The sequence below is a fragment of the Marmota marmota genome, unplaced genomic scaffold, assembly GCF_001458135.2.
Source record: "Marmota marmota marmota unplaced genomic scaffold, marMar, whole genome shotgun sequence".
Classification (NCBI taxonomy): domain Eukaryota; kingdom Metazoa; phylum Chordata; class Mammalia; order Rodentia; family Sciuridae; genus Marmota; species Marmota marmota.
In genome coordinates, this window is record NW_025999949.1 from 1,412,629 (window position 1) to 1,438,234 (window position 25,606).

A 25,606-nucleotide genomic window follows, 5' to 3' on the forward strand; every position below is an offset into this window, starting at 1 on the left:
GTCTAATTGCTCTGGCCAGCGTTTCGAGAACTATGTTGAACAGAAGTGGTGAGAGAGGGCATCCCTGTCTTGTTCCAGATTTTAGAGGGAATGCCTTCAATTTTTCTCCATTCAGAATGATGGTAGCCTGAGGCTTAGCTAATTCCTTTAAGACAGTTCTGTTGGTGATAAAAACCCCTCAGCTTCTGTTTATCTGATAAAGTGGTATTGTCCTCTCACTTCTGAGAGCACGTTTGCCAAATAAAGTGTTCTCATTTGGCAGGCTTTTTCTTCAAGACTTTGTATATGTCATCCTACTTTATCCTGATCTTCAAGATTTCTGGTGAGAGATGTACTGATAAATACCTTGGAAATCACTTGTATGTAATTTGTTTCTTATCACTTGCTATTTTTCAGAATAATTTCCCTTTCTTTTTTTTTTGATAATTAGAGTATGATATGTGTTGGTAAATTAATTTTAGGTTGAATTTTGTTGAAAATATCTGAAATTCATGTGACTGAATGTTGGCATCTTTCACTGAATTTGTGAATTTTTCAATAATAAATATGCATTTTAGCTCATTTTCATTCTTTTCTCCTTCTATACATTTCTATTATGCACATGCCAATTCTCTTAATAGTGATCCATAATGAGTTTTCTTTGTTCTTTTTCATTATTGTTTTCCTTTTGTTATAATTTCAAATGTCATGTCTCTGAACTCAGTGATTCTATTTTCTGCTGATGGACTCTGCTCTTAAAGTGTTCTATGGAATTTTAAGTTCACTTATAGTATTCTTTTATATTTTGTTTTGAGACATGGTCTCACTAAGTTGCTTAGGGCCTTGTTAAGTTGCTGAAGTTGGCCTCCAACTTGCGATCCTCCTGCCTCAGCCTCCTGAGATACTGGGGCTACAGGTGTGCACTACCATGCCTGGCAGTTTATAGTATTTTTTTTTTTCTGTATGAATGAGATTTTTAAAAGCTATTTGTTTCTTTCTTAGACTTCCTGAGTTATCATGTCTTTTTCCTCCAAATTTTTTTAAATTTTCTGTTTATACTTTCTTATGGTTCTTTGAACATCTTTATAATGATTATTCTGAATTATTTTTTAGTCATTTATCAGATCTCTATTTCTGTAGGGCTCATTATTGGAGCTTTATTAGTTTATTTCTTCCTTTACTCTTTTTTTTTTTTTTCTGTCTTTGTGTTTGATCTCAGGACCTTGTATATGCTAGGCACCTGTTCTGCCTCCTAACTATGCTTTCATTCTATTAGTTTCTTTTAGTGGTTTCATATTTCCTTAAATTTGTAATATTTGTGTATATATACATTGTGTTTGAACATATGGCCTTTGCAGCGTTTCTTTGGTGGAGGTGGATAAACCTTCAGGGTTCATTTAGCCTGGTATTCTGGATGGGCCAGTTGGTAATGATAAGAGGCCAACAGATTTTGCTGTAAAGTTCTCTAGTTGAACTGGGTTTTTGGCTATTCTTTGAGGTCAGAAGGGACTGCTAGCTATGCTTGTTAATTCAGTGAGGTCACTGGCAGGGCTCCCTGATGAAGCAGTGCTGCGATTAGATTCTTTCTGTTTGGGTAAGGATGTAGGCTGTATCTCCTGTCATGGCGGTTCTACTGTTGAGAATGTGTAGTTGGGCAGTTCTATAGGGTGGCCTTTGATTCTGGGTGGGGTCACTGGCTGACTAACAAGTTGAGTGGTATCACTTCTCTATTGATATGTGGACTTGCCTCCACTCTGAGAAGGCCTATACTGAACCCTTGGGCTTTCATCGCAAGCTAGCTAGGAATTAAGTATGGAAGACCTGTTTACCATTCCTCCTAGAGGACAAGGCTATTGTTTGCTGCTGGTCAGACATCTCTGCTGGCTGGAATGGGGAGCTACCACCAAGATCTCTGCACTGGTTCTGTGAACCTCATCCCTTTTCTCTATTTTTAGCTGATCCTTGTTGGTCTAACTGTATCAGTACCTCCAGTGTTTCCTATGGAAGAAAGAAGTAGGCCTGTGAATATGTCCATTTTAGCTTACTCTTTTACTGCAGAAACTATGAGCCTGAGGGAATCCCCTCTGTGGTACTGTGTCAGCTTCAGGGAGGGGGCAATACAAAGTGAAATCATTCCAATTACCTTAATATCATGATATTTCTCAGTTCTCTGGTCTATGTGGGTGTCTCAGCCTCACTCACTATTTCTGGAATAATCATAGAAGTATATCTGTCTTGGGCTGGGGCTGTAGTCAGTAGTAGAGCATTTGCCTCTTAGGTGTGTCAGGCCCTAGGATTGATCCTTAGCATCACATAAAAAGAAAGAAAGAAAGAAAGATATTGTGTCCTTCTACAACTAAAAAATATTTTAAAAAATTATATCTGTCTATTGATGATTTCTATTTGGATTTCTATGAGGAGGACTGTAGGGTATCATATGGCAAGAGATTAGAGCATACTTGTTTATTCTGTAGTCTCTCTCTTCTTCTATGGCCTCTGGTATTCAATCATGGGGCTCCACCCCAATGACATTATCAAATCCCAGTTATTTCCTAAAGACCTCACCTCTGCGTAACACAGATGGATTAAGTTTCCATTCTCTTAAAAAAAACTCTTTTTTCTTTTCAAATGGTAATGCTTTGAAATTTATTATTAGCAATCAGAAACTAATGCAATCTCGGTGCCAGATACTGGCATTCCAAGAGCCTATTCTGCCTTAGACATTGTTGTGTGTACACAATGGGTTCCAGTATTTAAGTCTAGTTGGACCAGCAATTTGAACTTGTTTATCCATTAATAAATACACATAATCTGAATTTCAGTGGTCTCTATATTGATACACATATGTTTGTACCTTACCTTTCTGGTTTTGGTTCCTAATTCCGATGTATATCTTCATTTATTTTATTCTTTTTACATATACATGACAGTATAGTATTTTTTGACATACTGTACTTACATACATGGAGTTTAACTTATTCTAATTCGGATCCTATTCTTGCAGTTGTACATGATATAGAGTTTTACTGGTTATGTATTCATATATGGACACAGGAAAGTTATGTCCGATTCATTCTACTGTCTTACCTATTCCCTTCCCCCTTCTATTCCCTTCATTTACCTTTGTGTAATACAATGAACTTTCCTCACTCCCATTGTCCTCTCTGATATGTGGATTCTGACATACAAATCAGAGAGGACATTTGGCTTTTGTTTTTTTTGGAATTAGTTAATTTCACTTAGCATGATAGTCTTCAGTTCCATCCATTTACCGGAAAAATACCATAATTGATTGTGTCCTTTGCTTTGAAGAAGCTTTTTAGTTTGATACTATCTTATTTATTGGTTCTTGATTTTGCTTCTTGTGGTTTAGTTTTATTGAGGAAATTTGTTCCTAAGATGACATGAAGGAGAATTTTTTCTGCATTTTCCTTTAGTAGGCACTAGGTCTCTGGTCTCCCTTCTGATGCCTAGGTCTTTGATCCACTTTGATTTGTGTTTTGTGCAGGTTGAGAGATAGGGGCCAATTTCATATACTACATGTGGATTTCTAGTTTTCAAAGTACCACTTGTTGAAGAGGCTATCTTTTCTCCAATGTAGGTTCATGGCACCTTTGTCTAGAATGAGATAACTGTATTTATGTGAGTTGTCCCTATGCCTTCAATTCTGTTCTATTGGTCTTCATGCCTTGGTAATGAATCAAGGTTTGGGTTTTTGTTTGTGCCAATACCATGCTGTTTTTATTACTATAGTCCTGTAGTATTATTTATGTTCTAGTATTGTGATGAATCCTGCTTCACTTTTCTTGCTAAGTATTGCTTTGGCTATTCTGGGCCTCTTGTTTTTAATACTGAATTTTGTGACTGCTCTTTGTTTTTCTTTGAAGAACATCATTGGCTATTTAATAGGAATTTCATGAAATCTGTATAATGCTTTCTGTAGTATGGCCATTATTAGAATATTAATCCTGCCTATCTAAGAACACATGTGATCTTTCCATCTTCTGAGGTCTTCTTCAGTTTTCTTTAGTGTTCTTTAATTTTCATCGTAAATGTATTTCAACTCTTGTTTTAGATTGATTCACAAATATTTTATATATTTTTGAGGCTATTGTGAATGGATTAGTTTAGCTGATTCATCATTGGTAAATATAAACATAACTGATTTATGGGTATTAATTTTATATCCTACTACTTTGCTGACTTAATTTATGAGTTCTAGAAGTTTTCTGGTGGATTTTCTTGGGGTCTTCTAATTAAAGAATTATGTGACAGAAAACAGGAATAGTTTGAGTTCTTTTTATCCTATTCATATCCCTATAATTTCTTTCTGCCTAATTGCTCTGCCTTAGGTTTCAAGGACTATGTTGAACAGTTAAAAAAAAAAAAAAAAAAAGGGCAAAAGGGTAGAATTACAACAAACAGGTGGGTGTAATTCAACCCCATCAGGTGATGCCCACTCCTAGAGCTGCACCTTTCTTATCCAGTGGAGGTAAAGTCCACTTGCATTGCAGGGTGCAATACCAGTCCAGTACCTCTTTACTTAGGACTTAAAGGTGTGTGCATAGCTCCTGTTCAGGGCAGTTCCTGACAACGTACCATATCTGAATCCGTTTTGTATTGCTATACATGAGTAATTTTGGGTAAATTATAATGTGAAGAGGTCTATTTGGTTCACATTTCTGTTTGTTGGTGCATGCAAACAGCATGGCTTTTTTGAGGCCTTTTCAAGATTTTACAAGATGATAGAGAAGTGAAAATGAAAGGGAATGTGTACAGAGACCTTATGGACCAATTAAGCTTTAATTGAGTACTTACTCCATGTTGAGAGTGGCATTAATCCTTTGTAAGAACAGTGCCTCCATAACATAGTTACATTCCATTAAATTCAGCCTCTAAAAGGGTCTATCACCTCAACACTACTGCACTGGGGACCAATACTCAGGCATGTGAAATAGGAAGGACCATGGTCAAACCACATCCAAACTATAACTTCTCAGTACTTAACCTTCCTTTGTATTGCTGGATAGTGTTCCATTATATATGTATTTCTGCATTTTTTTCATCATTTGATATATGTTTGGATTGTTTCTACTTTTGACTGTATGATTATAATTACTATATACATTTAAATACAAGATTTTGTGTGAACATATAATTTCTCTTGGGTATCTACCTAGGAGTTGAATTACTGGGTGATGAAGTAGATCTCTGTTTATCCTTTTGAGGAATTATTATACTTTCTAAGGCATCTTCACTGTTGTGCATTCCTCATTACAGTATATGTTGGTTCTAATTTCTCCAGGTCTGTGGCCATATTGTTATTTTTTTTGTTATTGGCTATTGTTGCTGTGAAGTGGTATCATTTTGGTCATTTTCCTCATGGGTAATGATGTTGTGTTTTGTTTCATGTATTTATTGGCTATTTATATCTTATCCATACAGAAAGGGTAATCCTACCCATTTGCCCTTTTTTTGGATAGAATGTTCCATGGATTAGCTCCCCCCACTAATAAAACCTGGGTTCCAGGTGTGCTCCCTCTCTTTCTTGGTTGCCCTGCCTCCTTTGTGGAAGTTGGGTCAGAGGGGCCTTCACAGAACCCCAAAAATTTGTTTTTTAATTTTATTGGCTTCTTCATTTCTTTTGTTTTGAATTTTAAGATTTCTTTATTTTAGATAAAAGTGCTTTACCAGAATGTTTTATAAGCATTTTCTGCAATTATATGGGTTATCTTTCAGTTTTCTTTTTGTTTTTTCTTTTATTATTTTGTTGTTGTTGGTACCAGGTATTGAATCAAGTAACACTTAACTTCTGAGCCATATCCCCATCCCTGTTTTGGGGCAGGGTCTCACTAAATTGCTTAGGGTTTTGGTAAGTTGCTGAGCCTGAACTTGCCATCCTCCTGCCTCAGCCCTTTGAATTGCAGGGATTAAAGATTTGCATCACTGTGGCTGACATCTTTTCATTTTTTTTTTTGATGGTCATCTTTTTGTATTTTTTTAAATTTCCCCATCTCAAGTATATTTTTATATTGATCCATCTAAAGAATTGATTTATTTGTTACTTGGTATCATCATGAATTTTAGCCATTTAATATTCTCTCTCTCTCTCTCTCAAATATCCTCTTATTCAGCTTGATTATCAGGGCCAACAGTGTCAGTGATACTAGCCTTCTAGACTAATTTCTTTCTTTTCTATTTGCTTTAGAGTTTTTCTGTCAGAAACATGTGTATGTGTTATTTGTACTGCCAACAAAATAACAGTATCCTGTCAGAACAAAGCTGTTAATGACATTCATTATTTCCAGAAAAAGTCATTTATAATTGAGTTGGTATTTTACCATTTTATTAATGATAAGGTGTCACTTAATTAGTGGATTTTGAAGTCAACTATTTTTTTTTTATACCGAGGATTGAACCCAGGGGTGCTTAACCACTGAACCACATATCCAGCTTTTTTTTTTTTAAATATTTTTTATATTTTATTTAGAGACTGGGTGTTGCGGAGTTGCTAAGTGCCTTGCTAATATTCTCAGGCTGCCTTTGAATTCCTACCTCAACCTCCCAAGTTGCTGCGTATAGGCATGTCACACTGCACCAGGCTTGAAGTCAACTTTTATTGGTTACTACTAACAGTTAAAAAAAACCAAAAAACAAAAAAAACCCCATGGAACAGAATTAAATATGGTAAGCAGAAACTAAAAGTGTCTGTAAATACTAAGCCTGAACTATAAAACATCTCAATGAAATAAATATTTCATCCAAAAGAAATGAAAAATAAAAATGAAAACCAGCATAGGGATGGATCTTACTAAAAGAAAAGCTAGTTAAAGGAGAGTCAAATCTAAATGAAGTATTAGGAATAAATCAAAATGGCAGAAAATAAAAATCATCTCTCTGTAATAGCATTGAATATAAATATCATTAAATGTCTAATCAAAAGACAATCTATAGAGTGGATTCAAAATCAAGATTCTACCTATGTTTACAAGACAGTCATAGGCAAAGAAATCCACAGACTGAAGGTAAATGAATGGAAAACAGATATACCATGGAAATGGAAACCAAAAGTAAGTGGGGTGACTACTCTCATATCAGACAAAATAGACTTAAAGCCTAAATTAATCATAGGAGACAAGGTTACTTTATACTTGTGTAAGGAATCATCCAATAACAAGATATAATGATTATAAGTATTTATACCCTAAGCAGTGGTTCATATATAACAACCCATTTTCAATATAAAGAATCAAATAGACTACAATGGTGATTGATGATTTCAGCTAGGCCCTCACCATTAGATAGGTTATTAGATAAGTAAAGCCTCTTTAGAACTAAAAGGTACTATTAATCAAATGGACCTAATAGACATCTACTAAATATTTCAGTCACCCATGACTGAATTTACTTTCTTCTCAACAGCGCATGGATGTTTTTTGAAAGAGACCATATTTTTGAGCATAAAACATATTTTAGCAAATACTTAAAAACAGAGATAACTCCTAACATCCAATCAATCATAATGGAATAAAATTTGAAATCATGGGCTGGGATTATAGTTCAGTGGTAGAGTGCTTGCCTGGCACATGTAAGCTACTGGGTTCGATCCTCAGCACCACATGAAAGCAAATAAAAATAAAACAAAGGTGTTGTGTACATCTGTAAAAAATAATAAATCAAAAACAACATTAAAAACAAACTATTTATGTACAACAAACCATTATTTATATCCTCAGTATAAAGAATACACTTTTGAATGAGGAATGGATCACAGAGAATATCAGGGAAAAAGTAAAATAGAATTTTTAGAAACAACTGAGAACAGAGAAAATGTATCAAAATCTCTGAGACAGCGTGAAAGCAATTCTAAGAGGAAATTTTATAGCAGGGCATTCCTCCTTAAAAACACAAAGAGGGATCCCAAATAATGTCACATTACACTTCAGTGCCCCAGAAAAACAGCAAACTAATTCCAAAATTAGCAGAAGATAGGAAACTTATGATTAGAGGAGAAACTAATTAAATAAATAATAAAATAATACAACGGATCAATGAAAAGAGTCGTTTCTTTGAAAAGATAAACAAGATTGCTAATCTCCAAGGCATTATTCTTTTTTTTTCAGTATTTATTTTAGTTTTTGATTTATTTTTTTATATGTGGTGTTGAGAATTGAACCCAGTGCCTCACACATGTGAGTCAACCGCTCTACCACTGAGCTACAATCCCAGCCCTCTCCCAGGCATTCTAACCAAAAGAAAGATAATAATCAAATTATCAAAATTAGACATGAAAAAAAGAAATCACCACAGATACTCTGAAGTTCAGAGGATCATTAGAAACTAATTTTGAACAATTCATACTTCAATAAATTAGAAATCTTAGAAGAGATTTACAAATTTCTAGACACATATGACCTACCTAAATAGAAACATGGGTATCTCGAAAACATATACAGACCAATATCAAGCAATGAAATTGAAGTAACAATTAAAAAGTTTCCAATAGAGAAAAGCCCAGAAACAGAAGGATTCCCAGCAGAGTTATATGCCAGACCTATAAAGTTGAAAAATCATTGCCATTCCTCTAGGATTATTCCATGAAATAGGAAAGGATGGAACACTACCAAATTTCATCCTGTAAAGCCATTATATCACCCTGCTACCCAAACCAGACAGAGACAGATCAAGAACACTGCAGACCAACAGCCCTGTTGAACACAGATTCAGAAATTCTTATGAAATTATTGGAAACCCATTATGAAGATAGTGTCCCATGACCAAGTGGGTTTCATCCCAGGGATGCAAGATTGCTTCAACATATACAAATCAACGTACTTCACCACTTACATAGAATTAAGGCTGTGAATCACATGATTATGTCACTAGGTGCAAAAAAGAGTGTTTGACAAATTCTAGTACCCATTCATGTTTAAAATACTGGACAAGCTAGGGATAGTAGGCACTTACTCCAACATTGTTAAGGCTATATATGAAAAACCCCAGGTGAACTTCTTACTGAATGGAGAAAAATTAAAAGCATTTCCTCAAAAAACAGGAATAAGAAAAGGATGTTCACTCTAACTAGTCCTATTTGACTTATTCCTTGAAACTCTAGTGGAGTCTACAGGCAAGAGAAACTAAAGGGATACAAAAAAATAAGAAAATCAGTCAAATTATTATTATTATTATTTTTTTTTTCTTCCAACAAATGTTTTTTTTTTTTTTATTGTGGGTTGTTCAAAACATTACAAATTTCTTGACATATCATATTCGANCCTCCCCTCCCCTCCTCTCTCTCTACCTCCTCCACTGTATAAGTCAAATTATTATTTTTTAAAGAATATTTATTTTGTAGTTTTTTTTTTAAGGTGGACACAATATGTTTATTTTATTTTTATGTGGTGTTGAGGATCGAATCCAGCACCCCGTGCATGCCCTGTGAGCGTGCTACTGCTTGAGCCACATCCCCAGCCCACAAATTATTCTTGTTTACTGATGACATGATCATGTATTTAGAAGATCCCCTCAAAAAGCTTCATCAGGAGACTTTTAGAGTTAACATCTGTATATATTAAATTAATTGTTTTCTTATATTCTCATAATGGATCTTTGGAGAATGAAATCAGGGAACTCTATCCCATTCACAATATCCTCAAAAAAACAAAACAATACAAAACAAAAAACAAAAACAAAAAAACCAAAAAACCAAAAAACAAAACAAAACAAAAAACCCCAAAACGTGGAACTAAATCTAATCAAGGAGGTGTGAAACATCTCTACTATAAAAACTATAGAACACTGAAGAAAGAAATTAAACAAGACCTCAGATGCTGGAACTCTACCCATCTATGCTCTTGGATAGGCATAATTAATATTATCAAAATAGCAATTTTCATCAACATTTCATTGATATTTTTCACAGAACTAGTAAAACAGTCCTAAATTTTATTTGGAAGAATAAGACCCAGAGTAGCCAAAGCATTCCAAATTAAGAAGAGCAATGCTGGAAACATCATAGTATCTGTTCTGAGATTTTACTACAGAGCTATATAGTTACAAAGACAGCATGGTACTGGCATCAAAACAGATCTAAAGACCAATGAACTAATAGACACAGAGACAAATCCACATTGATAATAGTCATCTGATACTTGACAGAAGTGCCAAAAATATACATTGGAGAAAAGATAGCCTTTGTAACAAATGGTGCTGGGAAAACTGAATGTCTGTATATGGAGAAATGAACCTAGATCTGAATCTTGCACCCTGTACAAAAGTCAATTCAGAGTGGATCAAAGATCAAGGAAGTAAACTAGAAACTTTGTAATTGCTAGAAGAAAACACAGTCTCAGCACAGCAGTATATTGACATGGGCATCAATTTCCTTAATGAGATTTCTAAAGCATAGAATGAAACCAAGGACTAGTAAGTGGGACAGCATCACACTAAAAGGCTCTGCAAGGCAAAGGGAACATTTAATAGCATGAAGAGAGTGCCTTAGAGAATGGGAGAAGGTCTTTGTCTTTTGCTCCTCAGACAAGGGAATACATAGCTCAAAAAACTTAATACCCAAAACAAGCAAACAAAACCAAATGACCCAATTTATAAATGAAAGAATTGAAGAGACTTCTCTCAAAAGAAATATAAACATAGAACAAATATATGAAAAAATGTTCAACATCTATGGCAATCAGGGAAATGGAAATCAAAACTATCCTGAGATTTTATGCCCTATCAGAATGGTAATTTTCATGAATACAAATAATAATAAATGTTGGTGAGGATATGGGGAAAAGGATCACTCATATATTAAGGGTGGTACAGCAAATTAGTACCACTACACTGGAAGGCAGTATGGAACTTTTTCAAGAGTCTAGGAATGGAGCCACCATATGACCTAGGTATCATATCCATGATATTTATCCAGAAAAACTAAAATCAGTAGACTGTAGTAATACAGCTGCATCAATGTTTATAGCAGTACAGTTCACAATAACCAAGCTATAGAACCAGCCCTGATGCCTGTCAACAGATAAATGGATAATGAAAATGTGGTATATATTGGGCTGGGGATGTGGCTTAAGCGGTAACACACTCGCCTGGCATGTGCGGGGTGCTGGGTTCGATCCTCAGCACCACATAAAAATAAAATAAAGATGTTGTGTCCACCAAAAACTGAAAAATAAATATTAAAGAATTCTCTCGTTCTCTCTCTCTCTTTAAAAAAAAATGTGGTATATATATATGGACACTGTAAAGTATTACTCAGCCATAAAGAAGAATGAAATAATGGAATTTGCCAGTAAATGCAAGGAAGTAGAGAACATTATACTAAGTGAAATAAGCCAGACTCATAAAATTAAGGGTTAAATGTTTTCTCTCATATGCAGAAGCTAGAGAAAAATATGGAAAAAGGGGCGTAGGAATCCCATGAAAACAGAAGAGAGGTCAGTGTAATAGAGGAAAGGTGATGGGGAGGGAGGAGTGATGGAACAAACAAGCAATGGTGAAATGAAAATGACCAAATTATCCTGTGTACATGTATGAACATATCACAGTGAATTTTACCTTTATGTATGTCTGTAAAGCACTGAATAAAAAGAAAGCCATGCATAAATAGAAGGAAAGCCAGAAGGGTGGAGGGGAGGGAAAAGGGAAGTACTAGGGAACTAATTGGACCAAGTGATATTCTATGTTTACATGTTTATGCTGAAATGTTATGTATAAGTATAATGCACTAAGAAAAAAATATAATTCTGTACTTTTTTTTTTAAGTATTTGAGTTTTGGAAACTAAGAGGTCATGAAAATTATCTGAGAAACAAAATGAATAACATTTTTACTAGTCCAAAAGAATTTGTTTAAATAATTAAGGATATGATGTTCAAATTTTACCTTCTTTCAAGCTAGAAGTTGCAGTATTGCTATCTATGCCTGTTTAGATGATATGGCAGTGGGAAGGCACAGGGTTATTGTAAAATACATGTACCTTTACAGCATGAATATGAATACTATTCATCCTCCAATCTTGGTATCCATGAAAATATAGTTGTTGATTTGTTGATCATTAACACATAATACAGTGAAGAATGACCAGTGTGAAATTGTGCAGTAATACAAATTTCTTACTCAAAGGAAATAAATCAGCTTGATAGTTTTTTTCCCATGTCTTCTATTTACAATTTTATACAGAGAATATTGAGCACAGAAACATAATTTTTCCTTCTTTGTTTTATAGGTACAAAATCATTTCACTATTTTCTTGATTAGTTGCCATGTTTACAAAATAGCTATTTTGCCTAATTTTTCTTTTTAATAACAGAAGGTGTTGAACAGATCTTTGTCTATACATCAAACTCATACTTTGTTTGATTTCCTTGGGTCTTTGCACGTACAACAACTTTGTATCTCAGGGTCTTCTCTTTCTAAATATTGTACTAAAAATGTTGTTACAGAAATGTAATACCAGTTTTAATTTCAAGCATCAAAAGTACAAAATGCCTCCAGGTAGGAGTTTTTACTTTGATAAACTTTATTAAATATGTCATAAAATAAGTAATATTGTTGTTGGCAGGTTATTTTATCCTCTTTTACAGATGGGGAAATTTATGCTCAGAACAATTTAGTGTTTTTCTTAAATATCAGAATCAGTTATGAGTTTCTTCTATTTTATGCGTGAATTAATCTAAGAGACTTGGAGAGAACATTTGTGTGAATGTTTAGTTATATGCTCTGTAAATGTATAGTCATGATATTTTTCAGCTCTTGCAAAAGTTAAAATTAAATGTATATTAAATTTACAAACAAAAATTTAATGTTGCTTCTTGTTAGAGATTTGGTTTTATTAATTTGATTTGTATCTTTCATATACATAATGTAGTAAATGTCTTTCTTTGTCAGGTTGTACATATATTTTCACTTTCAAGTATAGATCTATGAACTAGAGTATGAAGATTTGCTTAGTAACTATTTACTTTTTTTTAAAATTTATTTATTTATTATTATTAGTTGTTCAAAACATTACATGAATACAGGCAGATCAATTTGTTTTTTAAGTTTCAGTTAATTTTCTCATCTGTAAAATGGTAATATCTTTATAGTTGCTGAGAGTTGTTATGAGTGCCAAATACAGTGTTATTGGGTGAGCTGATTTGTTGTTATGTAAGATGTAAAAACTTGGCAGGAATCATCCATGTGAGGATATTTATATATACAAGTGGTTCTAGGATCTGATTTTCTTAAGAGACTGAGATGATTCCTGTCAGACTTGGTGTCTAGGTGGTTCAGAGTTTTAGCTGAGAGAATGAGAGGACAAAGTAATTTCAAAGGGTAAGGTAAGAAAGTAATTAGGATAGTAAGTAGTGATGTTGATGAATGCTTGTTAAAAATTAAGCTAAAGTTTTTATCCAGTTGTTTGAATTTAGCAAAGAAAGTCTACATTGGTGCCTCTTTAACATACATGTTTACACCAGGTTCACAGAAACCTATGATGAAGTATATATTCTAAGTTCTCCATAGGGATTCCAAAGTGGGGAATGAATCAGTAGACCTTAAAAGGATGGGATAACAATAATATGAAACCTTGTCCTTTCTTCTACTTTTCACATACTTTACAGTGTTTGCTAATCATTTTCCTGTAGTGAGTTGCACAGGGACTGGATATAATAAAACTTACTTGACTGTCTGAGTTGGCTCACCTATTTAAGGTTGATGTTTCTTATGCAAAAATTTCATTGGCTTTTTACCAGTAATATTGTTGTTGGCAGGTTATTTTATCCTGTTTTACAGATGGGGAAATTTATGCTCAGAACAATTTAGTGTTTTTCTTAAATATCATTCCACTGCTATTCACTGACTAAGTGGTTTTTGAAGACAGGCCTTTGTTATTTCTGCTGTTTGAAACAACCTCCCTTGGTACATGAGGCCAGGAAAAGTGTAAGATAGTTACTATTTGGTTCTCCATTAGAATTTATTTAATGAAAATTTAGCAAATATTGGAAATTTAATTAAAATAATAGAGAAATTATAAAGGATGAAGGAGAGATTTAAAGTTTGAACTAAATTTTTAATATTGGACTATTGAACTATGCAATTTTGTCTTTTACATTTCTGATAGTATTCAAATCATGAAAATTCTTTTCGTCATTTTTCCAGCAGATAAAATACAAAGTCGCATGTGATTTGTTCTATAAAAAAGGACTTGTTAACCACTTTTTCCATAGTCAGTTCATTATTTTGTTGACAATCTCGTTCATTAATCTGATACTTGTAGGGAAATAACTTACGGATTTAAGAAGGTGTATAAAAGTGATAAAATGGACATTTGAATCCTTACTTAAATGATATCTTAATGTTAAAATAAAAATGCACTTTCCTGAAAGTAACTGTAAAACTATTTTATGCAGGATTTCATTTGGGATACCTTAATGGTTGAGTAATAAATTTTACCTCATAAAAATGAAATTCAATAATACAGTAGCCTTCTCGGCTCAGTAGCATCTGGTCTATTCTCATGAGAGCCAATATTTTCCAACTCATTAGGATCATGTCGTTCTGTATGTCGTCAACATTAACTTAGCCAAGCTACCTTAACTTACATAACTGCCAAACTATTAAATAGGTCTCTTGTGGAGTGAAGTCAAATATTCCCCTTACTTTACTTGTGCCTTAGAAGACAGGAAGAAAATGTACATACTGTAACATTTAAACATCTGGTCTAAAACCACATCAGTGTAACTCCAAGCAAAGTTACAGATTTGGTATTCTTCCCAGGTGTGCATATAAAAGGAATTTTGGAGTTGTTGAATAGTTCTTTAACCACTTACAAAAAAGACTGAGGTATAGTGATATGTTTTTTCTCTTCCTCTGTTTTAAAACTACTTTTTCCCCTAACATCTGAACATACCTCTAATATGTTGTAAGATATATATTTTTCATCTGTAACGAAATTTTCTTGCCTGATAGAGGCATTGGTTCTGAATTTATCTTTGTTTTAAAAATAACAGTGAATTGAGTTAGACTTACATGAAGAACTACCAGTAATGCTTTTTTTTATATTGAAATTTAGGTTAAAAGACTACTTTTTGCAAATCTTGTGAATTTTTAAGTTTGCTTATGTGAAATATTTCACAATGTGAATATTTATTATTGAGAGCTCATTTGTAGAATAGGTGATCATTACTAAGAAATGAAAAATTTATGTAAGTCTTAACTACTCATTGACAATGTTTGTAAGGCTTAATTTTCTCCTGCATTCTGTCTTAAACATTGGGTAATGTTTGTAAATTTATTTTTCTAATGATAACTTTGGGACAAGAATGAGTATTTTGGTATTACTTCACATAAGAGTGCATCAATGATATAATTGAAAAATACTTTTAAATAGTAGAAAACGCCCTATACAATCTGAGTGTACCAAATAGATTTGAGATAAACTGCCATAAATTGTGAGTACAAATATTTCACTGGACTTTGAACAAGTAAGCAGAATATATCTTCAGTATGCTACCTTTAGTATGACTTGTCAGTCTTAAAATATTTTATAAACAGCATAATGAAAATGTATTTTAACAAGTTAATTTTGATAATTATGTGAGTAATGGAGAAATGTTTTACATTTATGTCAAAAATACAACTTTTATTGCTTTTTCTTTTGAAGCAGACTTTATTGTATTGATTCATAACTTAAAATTTACTTTTTTATTTGTATTTACTTATACTTTAAAAATATGTACCATGTTCAGTCCTTGGAGCACACAGCTAACAAGAAATAGACATGGTTATAGTCAGGGATGTAGAATCTTTGGTGTAAGCTATTACAAGAGCAAATATGACTTTACAAAATGGACAGGGGTAATTATATCCAATAAAGAAAGAGACTTAGTTTTGTAGAACTGCTAACAAGCTACAACAGTCCAGGTGTAACAATTTATCGTCTCACAGTTTCGGAGGTTAGAAGCTGGAGACATGTTAGTAGCCGTCCATCCTGTGGAGGAGAACCTTTTCTTATCTTTTCTTACCTTTTGGTGGCTCTGGATCCTTGGCTTTCCTTAACTTGCAGGTGCATCACCAGTGTCTGCTTCTGTCAGCATATGACATTATCCCTTGTATGTTTATCTGTTCTTTTTATAAGAATAGGAGATATATTTGATTAGAGTTTCTAAATGTTTTCTTCCTGAAGGGAAGAAAATCTGAGAAAGGTGAGCATAGGTCCTTTTCTTTTTGTTTGCCATCAGAAAACTAGATAAGAGGGGCTTTTGGCAGTCAAATCTACTCACCTCTGAATACAGTCTTGAAGGTGTTTATTTTTTGTTTGTTTTGACTTGGACAGACAGACAGAAACACACAACTGGCTGGATTCTTGCCCACTGCTTGCATATCTTCTAATCTTCCACATGTTCAGAGCTATCACAGCAGTAGAGAGAGAGAGGACAGGGAGAGGGCGTACTTTGCCAAGAACAGAAGTCCCTTTCAGTGTTGGCAAACTTGAAGTCCTTGTCCTGAAATGTTTCCAGCAGTCTTTCTTGTTAGCTTTAGATAAGTGAGATAAAAGAAGGGAGAGTTAGCTATAGCTATGGCTTGTCTGGCAGCAAAATTGGAAAAACTTTTACTCTGTATAGAACATGTTATAGAACCTGTGTACATCATCCACCCTGTAGTCCTGTGACTCCTTTTCTTGGGAGCAGAAGCTGGCTACCACTGTTACTAAGGGAATTAGATATCCACCATTAGTCAGCAGATGCAAAAAGGACTAGCCTTGTCACTTAAACTGTAACTTTAGAGATATCCTTATATTATATGTTTAGAAAATGTATACATGAAAACTGAGCTTTCCCTGTCAATATACAATATTATGTGGTTATTCATTCAATGCTATCTATTAATTCTCAGTAGAGACCTCATTATCTGGAGAAACAGAATGCTGAAAAACAAACTTCAGTGGTCCAATTTTCATAAAGTTTTAAAAAACGTGTCTCTCCAGTTACTTATTACTGCTTTTCCCTTGTTTAACTTATTAAAATTATATAGCCACAATTGTCATTTTGTAAAATACTCAAGTGTTTGCATTTTCTTATTTCCTTTAGAGAGCTTTAATTGTCTTGGTAACCATGTTGGTAGGGTCAGGTAGAAGAGACTAATAATTTATTTGGGTACCATTTCTTTCTTTCTTTTTTAGCCTAGGTGCTCTGGTTAGAATCTTCAGGACAATTTTGCATGGAAATGGTGGGAGTGGATATCTTTGTTTTGTTCCTGATCTTAGAGGAAATTCACATGTCCTTTCTCCATTAGGTGTGTCTGTTTTTTTGGGGGGGCGTGATGGGGATTGAACTCAGGGGCACTTAACCACAGAGCCACATCTCCAGCCCAATTTTGTATTTTATTTAGAGACAGGGTCTCGCTAAGTTGCTTAGCGCCTCACCATTGCCGAGGCTGACTTGGTGTCTTGTGATCCTTCTGCCTTAGCCTCTGGAGCCACTTGGATTACAGACATGTGCCACTGTGCCTGGTTGGTGTGTTGTTTATTGCAGGAATTAAAATTTTTTTTTTTTTAGTTTTTGATGGACCTTTATTAATTTTTATGTGGTGCTGAGGATTGAACCCAGTGCCTCACACATGCTAGGCATGTGTTCTACCACTGATCCACAACCCTAACCCCTGGAGGATTTTTTTGTACTTGTCTTTTTTCAGGTTGAGGAATTGCCCTTCTATTACTAATTTGTTGTGTTGTACATTTTCAACTGACTTCCTTGACTCTACACATACTTCCTTGTGGTTCTTTACTCACACTGATATCAATGACCCAGACACAAATAAAATGAAATCACTTTCTTGCTAAAAATTCTTTTTTTTTGAAGTGGGGTACTAGGGATTCAACTCAGGGGCACACCCACTTGACCAAATGCCTAATCTTTATGCCTGTTGTTAACATATTATTGGTTAGCCTCCCAGCAAATCCATTCTTATTTCCTTCTGTCAATAGACCCTGGTTTGCTTTTAGAAAATTTCTTTCTTTGCTCTGTGAAACAGTCATCCAATTTTGGTGGAATTTACTTCTGACTCTATTTCAGCCATGGTACTTGATTGATTTTAGTAATTTAAAACTTTCCCCCCTTTTCTTTCCCTCTTTTTTGATTGCTTGAGAGACCTAATTGAGACCAATGAAGTGTGAAACTATATTGCATAGGCAAATCAGAATAACCTTTCTAGAACTCTAGAGAAATAGGCTGTTTTTCCTGGCAAATATATTATGAACCTAAGAAGTCTGCAACTGTTACAGTCATTTTGTTATGAGTGTCTTATAACCAGGATGGTGGGAAATCTGAGGGAAAAGACACATATAGAGTAAAACAGAGCTGAAGAGTCTGAGAGAAATGGAGTTAGAAAGCTGATGACATTGTGAATCTCAGAATGCACCTAGTCTTGAAGTTACCTCTACCTTTATGTTGTCATGTGTTTTAAAGCTGATTTAAGGTAGTACTTTTCTTTCTCTTTTCCTTCTGACTACTGCTACTATTTCTTTTTTTTACATCATAGAGAATCTTAAGTGATACAGCTTGTCATGGGCTTCAAGATAAAACCTCTTAGCATAAAACTAAAAGCACCTCAATGAATCTTCTCTAACCAATGTCTATAGCTCCATTTTCAGGACCACCCCTATATCTCTCTTCCCCCACATATTCTGTCTTTATGTCTTGACCACACCATAAAGTTTGTAGGCTAAATAATGCCTTTATAAGTCTGTTTTCATGTATTTTCTATCTTATTCTTTCTTTAGAAGTAGTCTTAATAGGTATACTCTAGAAATCATTTTCTTATTCAAGGACAGCTTATTTGCTCCTTTGTGTTATTATTGTGAATGATGTGTCAACTCAGTCCAGCAGACATTTAGTATCTACTAAGTGACAGGTTTGGACTTTGTTTTCAAAGGTCTTTTCAGTCTGGTTGGGAAATATAATGTGTATCTTTTGATTATACATATTCTTTCTCTTTATTATAGTAACTTTCATTCTGTGGTTTTCTGACAAAATTAAGTGGCTGTAAGGCACTGGCCTGCATGATGTGTAGTTATGGGGAATGCTGAGGCAAAAGAATTGTGAGTTGGAGACCTACTCCTTCCCTCCCTCCCTCCTTCTCCTCCCCCCCATAAATAAATAAATAAAAATAAAACGCTTCATTATGTTTTATTGTACTTTAATTGACTATCAAGAGAACACATTAAAAATTCATGTGACATTAGATTAATATTTGTACATTAGAAAACAAAACTAATGAGTAAAGTGGCTAACAATTTCTTCCCTAACTTGGCCAGCATTTTAGATCTTTTTTTTTTTCAGAAATAATCACTTTTTAGTAATTCTTCTTTTCTCTGAAAATTTACTTGATACTCCACACCCACCTCATTCAACTCTACAGCTGGAACCATTTGATCTCTGCCTGTTTTTTTCAGCCATGCTTGAGGCTCTGGGACCAATCCTATCATAAACCTGGGGATAATTTAAGGAATGTGCATTCAATATTCAGGTGACTCAGGAGCATCTACTTAACTTTGCAGTTAATCCTTCTGTGACTCTGTGCTTAGCCTAATAGATTATACTTCTGCTTGAGTTGACCAGGCTTCCATCCTTTACTGACATTTCAGTTGCTGCATACCTGTTTTTTTCTACTAGTCCACATCCTGTGTTTTGCATCTTAGGTCATTAAACACTAATGTCACAAATTTCCTTTCTATACTCTCATAGATTCTTTAGGTTTTTCCTTAATTACAGCCCTCTGAATGTTGTAGTTCCCACTAAATATTACCAGACCTATTTGAAGTCATGTATTTACTGATTACCCATTTTACCTTTTTAAAGGTTATTATTGATTTTAATACATTTGTGTCATCTTTTTCTTGTAATATCATTCTCAAGATCAAGGGATGGCAAATCTGGCTTAGTACTTGCTCTTTTAAGTACTTGCAATTTTAAGTAAAATTATATTGGAACACAATCATGCTTATTCCTTTAAAAATTGTCTGTGGCTACCCTTGTCCTTTGTTGGTATAGGTAAGTAGTTTTGACAGAGTCTATATGACCCCAAAATAGGAAGCATTCATTATGGCCATTTACCAAAAAAATGTTGTTCACTATATATCATTTATATAGCCTTGTGCTGGTACCTATTTTAAATATTTCATTTGTAGTGATTTTATGAAAAACTAGTGTATTTATTCCTGTGAGTTCTGTGTAATTTTTCAATTTATTCAATCAAATATTAGCTATAAGAGGTCTTATACTCGAATCTTCACTGTTAACTTGTTTTTATTTTTACCAACATTTTGTTAAGGTATCTTATCCAAAATACATAGAGTTAAGTGATTATGATAACCAATTTTTTTCCCTTTAAGTTGTATTACCTGTGGTAAATCGATCACCAAATATTGCTAAATTTATGTTCCATCTACTTTTACTACATATCCATTTTACCTCCAGTTTTACTTCTACACCACACTAGAACAACACTATTATTTGTTTTTGCCCTCAAGTCTGTTGACCAGAATGAGCTTTGAAAAATACAGTTAATGATCATACTATTACCCATCACTGACTTCCTATTAATTGTAGGATAAAATATGGCTATTAGCTTTTCAACTTCTCAAAAGTACTATGGTTCTTTTTGTCATGGGTTTTCCCTCAGTGCTCTTGTCACTCAGTTTCATCAATTTTTATCTACTTATTCTTCAGAGCCCAATTCAAATGCCATTTCCTTAGAGGAGCTTTCTTTAAAGAATACATTCTATAAGGGCAGGTGCCATATCTCATTTATTCTTCTGCTTTATCTTCAGCAACTAGTATTTACTTTGGAAGATGTTTGTCTGCTCTTATGGTGGACTTTTAGAATATAAATGGTTTACAGATTCTAGTAACAATGAACACCTCTTTTTTTGCACCTCTTAACAACCATATATGGCATAGGAAATGGGAACTAGGAGATCTGTCTCTGTTAGTGAGTGAACAAAGTCAACACTTAACAATTATGAGAAATACTTATTGGTAAGAAAATACTGCAATTTAAGTCACATGTGATAAATTGTTAAAGTAGAATCGCTATATATATTCTTGTGTTTGGGCCCTTATATTTGGGGATTCTCAAGAAGGACTCATACGAGTTAATATAATACTTAAGGTTCAGATTTATTGTACCAATTTAGCAAGGATTTCTAGTTGTGGTCACAAGGAGAAAAAATGCTGAAGAGTCTGGAGAAATTGGTGCATGTGGTTCCTTATGTTAACTGTCTTCTGTGTAGTTGTATTTGAGTTTGTTCCTTTTTTCAACAACAAAAATACAGGTGTCTGTGCAGTGTTTCTGCCCAGGGAAGTTCACTTGATGCCTAAAGTTTTTATTGGGGGATGGTCATATAAGCAACTTTTGCCTAGCAAGTACCCAAATTCCAGACTCCAGAAGGAAAGCAGATATTCAGTATAAACTGTATTTTTATTTTTTATTTATTTTTATTTTTTTTGTGGTGCTGGGGATTGAACTCAGGGCCATGTGAAGGCAAGGCAAGTACTCTACCAACTGAGCTATGTCCCCAGCCCTTAAAATTGTTTTTGTGTAAGTATTAGGTAGGCAAATCCTAATTTGTGTTTTCAACCTCCTTAGCAAAATTGTGAATCCCTGGCGAACCATATCATGTGCCATATTTACTCTTGTTTCCTAGATATAGGCTATATCAATCTGTTTTCTGTTCTTCAAATACACTAACGTCACATTGTTTTAGGGCTTTTTTTCTGTTGTTCTCTTTGCCTGTCAGTTCTTTCTTTCTTTCTTTTTAAACCTTATCCCTACCTAGCTTTTATGTTGCAATGTAGATATCTTCTGTTTTACCTCCCTTTCTTATTCCTCTTAACTCTTAGGTTAGCTATACTAGGATCACTTTTCAGTTGTATTTGGATTGTTTTTTCTTATTTGAAGGAATGTATTCTCATGCTTGTAACTAATGTGAATGAATGAATGAATGAGTAATTTGGGTTAAGGAGGAAAGGGGAGTGCCAGAGGAAAAGGAGAGAAAGATACTAAAATTTGTTTGGTATTTTTTAGAATTATATACTTAACATCAGAATTTTGCTGTCCAGTGTTTTAACCACTGGTCACATTTGACTTTTTTTTTCTACCTATATATGGTAAGAAATCAATTGAGAAATAAATATAAAATACTTACTGGGTTCAGATGCTTTTTTAAAAAACAAAAGAATATGAACTAGTTTAGTTCATTTTTACATTTTACAATTAAATGATGACATTTTAGTAATATTTGAGTGTGTAAAAATGTTAATAATTTTGACTATTTTACTACATTGTGTGGTTACTGCACAATTTTAATTATATATGTGACTATTTTATAGTTTAGCTACATAGCATTTGCTCAGAAAGTGAAGCAATGATGTTTTACCTTATTGTGTGGCATTAAGAGTTTAAATTTTGCCTGTTACTATGAAAAATGTAACTGAAAATGATATATTACCTTTTCTTTCACATTGTACAGAAACTAATTTGGGGGTAAAACTGACACAAAGTTTGCCATTTACTCCTTTAATTTAATTAAATGATAAAAACCATTATAAGATATAACTGGGAAGTTTATTATATTCTAGTAATTCATGTTTATCCCACCAAAACATTTATAATAATAGTAATTATAATTGCTAACACATGATTACTGTGTACCTGATACTGTTCTAAGTACCTTGTATCTATTAACATTCAATTTTAAAATGGCCCTGTTGTTACCATGAGAGCTGTTTTTAGTGATCATACTTCCTTATTGAGTAACGTGGACCAAAGGAAAATGAGAAAGAATTCTTTTTGAAGTGATTTACAGGAAGCCATTTCTGTGCTTGACAATATTAGATGGTGGATTAGATAGGGAGAATGGAGTTTTCAACAAATGCTATTGTGTGTTCTTCGTGATAAAAGGTGTACCATTGACATCTGATAAGAGGTAAAATATGTAACAGCTTAATTTTGACAACCACAATGATGTGGCCAGAAGTAGTTGATAATGAATGGAGAGGTGGTGGGGTCTAGTGATTAAAGTTTTGTCTTCAGTTTGATAAGAGTTGACAGGGCTGGGGTGGATGGCAATGGCCTATGCAATATAGCCTTCTTTACCACAATATAAACTGGTTTATATTATTGGTCACTTACCTGCCATACAGTGGCAACCTCTGCATCAGAACATATTTCTTTACTTTTTGCCCCATCTGTGATGGTGTGCATGTTGCAATGACTGATACAGTGATGGATCCAGGCATCAGTGTTATCAGTCTAGGTGATGCAGCAGTGCAGGTTTAGTTAGCAGCTTGGTTCTAGTTGGTCTCATCAAAAAATGAACCCTTGCTGTAGCATCAGCATGGGTAATATGGATATTTGATCAGCTATGTTTTTTTTTTTTTTTTTTCTGTAGTTTGTGGCTCCTAATCTTTGGTTTTTAATCTGCTACTTTTTAGTTTTCCAAGTGGCAATACAAACAGCTTGGCCTTTGGCAACAACCCAAGGGTCAGTCATTCATCATATGATTCATCAGGACTTGACAATGGCCTAAAATTCTGTATACTGCATTGTCCCCACTGAATGTCTGGACCTGATGTTGAGATGCTACAGTAGTAGAGACACTATTAGGTTTCAGTTTAGTCAGAACATCAGTGAATCAGACCCTGGCAGTTTGGGAAAACTCCCTGTATATTACAGGTCCCATATGCTTTACTTCGAGTAGTGGAGCAAAAGTTAAAGCTTTTCTACAAGGGGTGTGTCTTAGTGCATTTTGTGCAGCTATAATAGAATACCACTGACTGTGTAATTTATAATGAAGAGACACTTACTAGTTCATGGTTCTGGAGGCATATGTTTTGCTAAAACATGAAGATTTGTTCAACTCCATTGTCTATTTCTCTACTGCTCTTCATTATGAATGGTACTTTTATGTCTTTCAAATATCAGGACACTTTCAAATGATCAAGATTTGTTATTGCTGGGACAATATAGAAGAATGAAAATGTAGACCATTACTGTAGTTGTAGGTGAGAAGTACCAAAAAGGACACCATCCTTTGTCTGTTTGCAGATTTTTTATAGCATAAATCAGGACCCTATGGTTTAAATTCTAGCTCCATATAACGACTTTTCCACTTCAACCCCACTTTTGCCTTTTGCTTTTTGTGGTACCTTAGGCTTGTTGCTTAGATTCCTAAAATTTAGTTTATTCATGGGAAAATATGGGTATAATAAAATTTTCATGGTTTGATTGTGATACATTACATTCGTCAGCAGTGCCTGACTTGGTATTTGATGGTTTAATAGCCATAATCAAATCCCTCCTGGATTATTTCATGATTTTATGAAAGGTAATAGTTGTCTAACCCTATAAAAAAGAGAAATGAATGAAAACTAGAAGGAATTTGGTTGATATAATGAAGAAAACTAATATTTTAAAAACTAAAGCGGAACATGATGACAGTTATTATTGAATGGTGTTGCATTGTTTGTTTCCCAATACCCTTTTTTTTTTTTTTTTAAATTTTCGGCGGACACAACATCCTTGTTTGTATGTGGTGCTGAGGATCGAACCCGGGCCACACACATGTTAGGCGAGCGCGCTACCGCTTGAGCCACATCCCCAGCCCTCCCAATACCCTTTTACCTACAGAAAGCATTGTGTATTTTTTGTAATACCTAGTAATATATTTATCATGGGCTGTCATCTGGTTATTTAAATGTCTCTAATTTTCTTTGAATGAACAATGTGGGTGTTCAGGGGCACTCAACCAAAGAGCCACATCCCCAGCCCTATTTTGTATTTTATTTAGAGAAAGGGTCTCAATTGAGTTGCTTAGCACCTCACTTTTGCTGAGGCTGGCTTTGAACTTGTAATCCTCCTGCCTTAGCATCCAGAGCCACTTGGATTACAGGCATGTGCCACTGTGCCTGGCCATATCCTTGTTTTTTATTTTTTTAATCAATTTTTAGTGTTGAGGATGACCTTTATGTAATTATTAAATATTTTTTATTGTTGTATAAATCACTGATGGTATTGGAAATGATTTTCAGTAGTATGTAGGACACTTTTTAAAAATTAAATTTGTTTATTTTACTGTGTATTAGGAAAAATATATATTTTGCACATTATTTTAGGTATTATTGTATAAGATAATAGTGGAATAAAAGTTTGATCTTTAAATATTCTTAAATATCTTAAAATTCTTTCTTTAAATATTTTTAAAGAGAAATATTAATAATGGTATTAATTATTGAATACCTACTATCTGCTGGCACTTTTCTAAGTGCTTGATATTTATTGAGTCATTTAGTTCTCAGAAGTTTTGAGAAGAAATCACTGTATTCCTCTATGTACATTATGTATATATGAGATACTGGAACACAAAGTTATTAACAGTCTTCTCCTTGGTAATGGATCTAGTAAGTGCCAGAGCTGGAGTAGTCCACATGCTTGGACAGTGGCTAACCTCTTACCTACTATGCAGTACTGCTGCTTCTTTACTTTATTGAGTAAGTAATATTATAAATGGAACATTGATAAGGTAGTAATAATAAAGTTGGTATAGAAATATGTGAAGTTTGTAAAAATGCTAG

The 25,606-nt window shown here is 34.0% G+C and overlaps 1 protein-coding gene across 21 annotated transcripts in view; it reads left to right on the forward strand.

Moving 5' to 3' along the window:
- Vps13b (vacuolar protein sorting 13 homolog B) overlaps positions 1 to 25,606 on the forward strand; it is a 734,817-nt gene that overhangs the window by 168,410 nt on the left and 540,801 nt on the right. Inside the window, exon 18 of one of the 21 annotated variants that reach the window (XM_048801915.1) lies at positions 263 to 834. The exons of the other annotated variants lie outside the window; for them this stretch is intronic. Within the exon in view, the coding sequence (XP_048657872.1) occupies positions 263 to 423 (161 nt within the window). The 3' untranslated portion in view covers positions 424 to 834. Of the gene's footprint in view, positions 1 to 262; positions 835 to 25,606 lie in introns of those variants that run through there. 21 annotated transcript variants of the gene reach the window in all.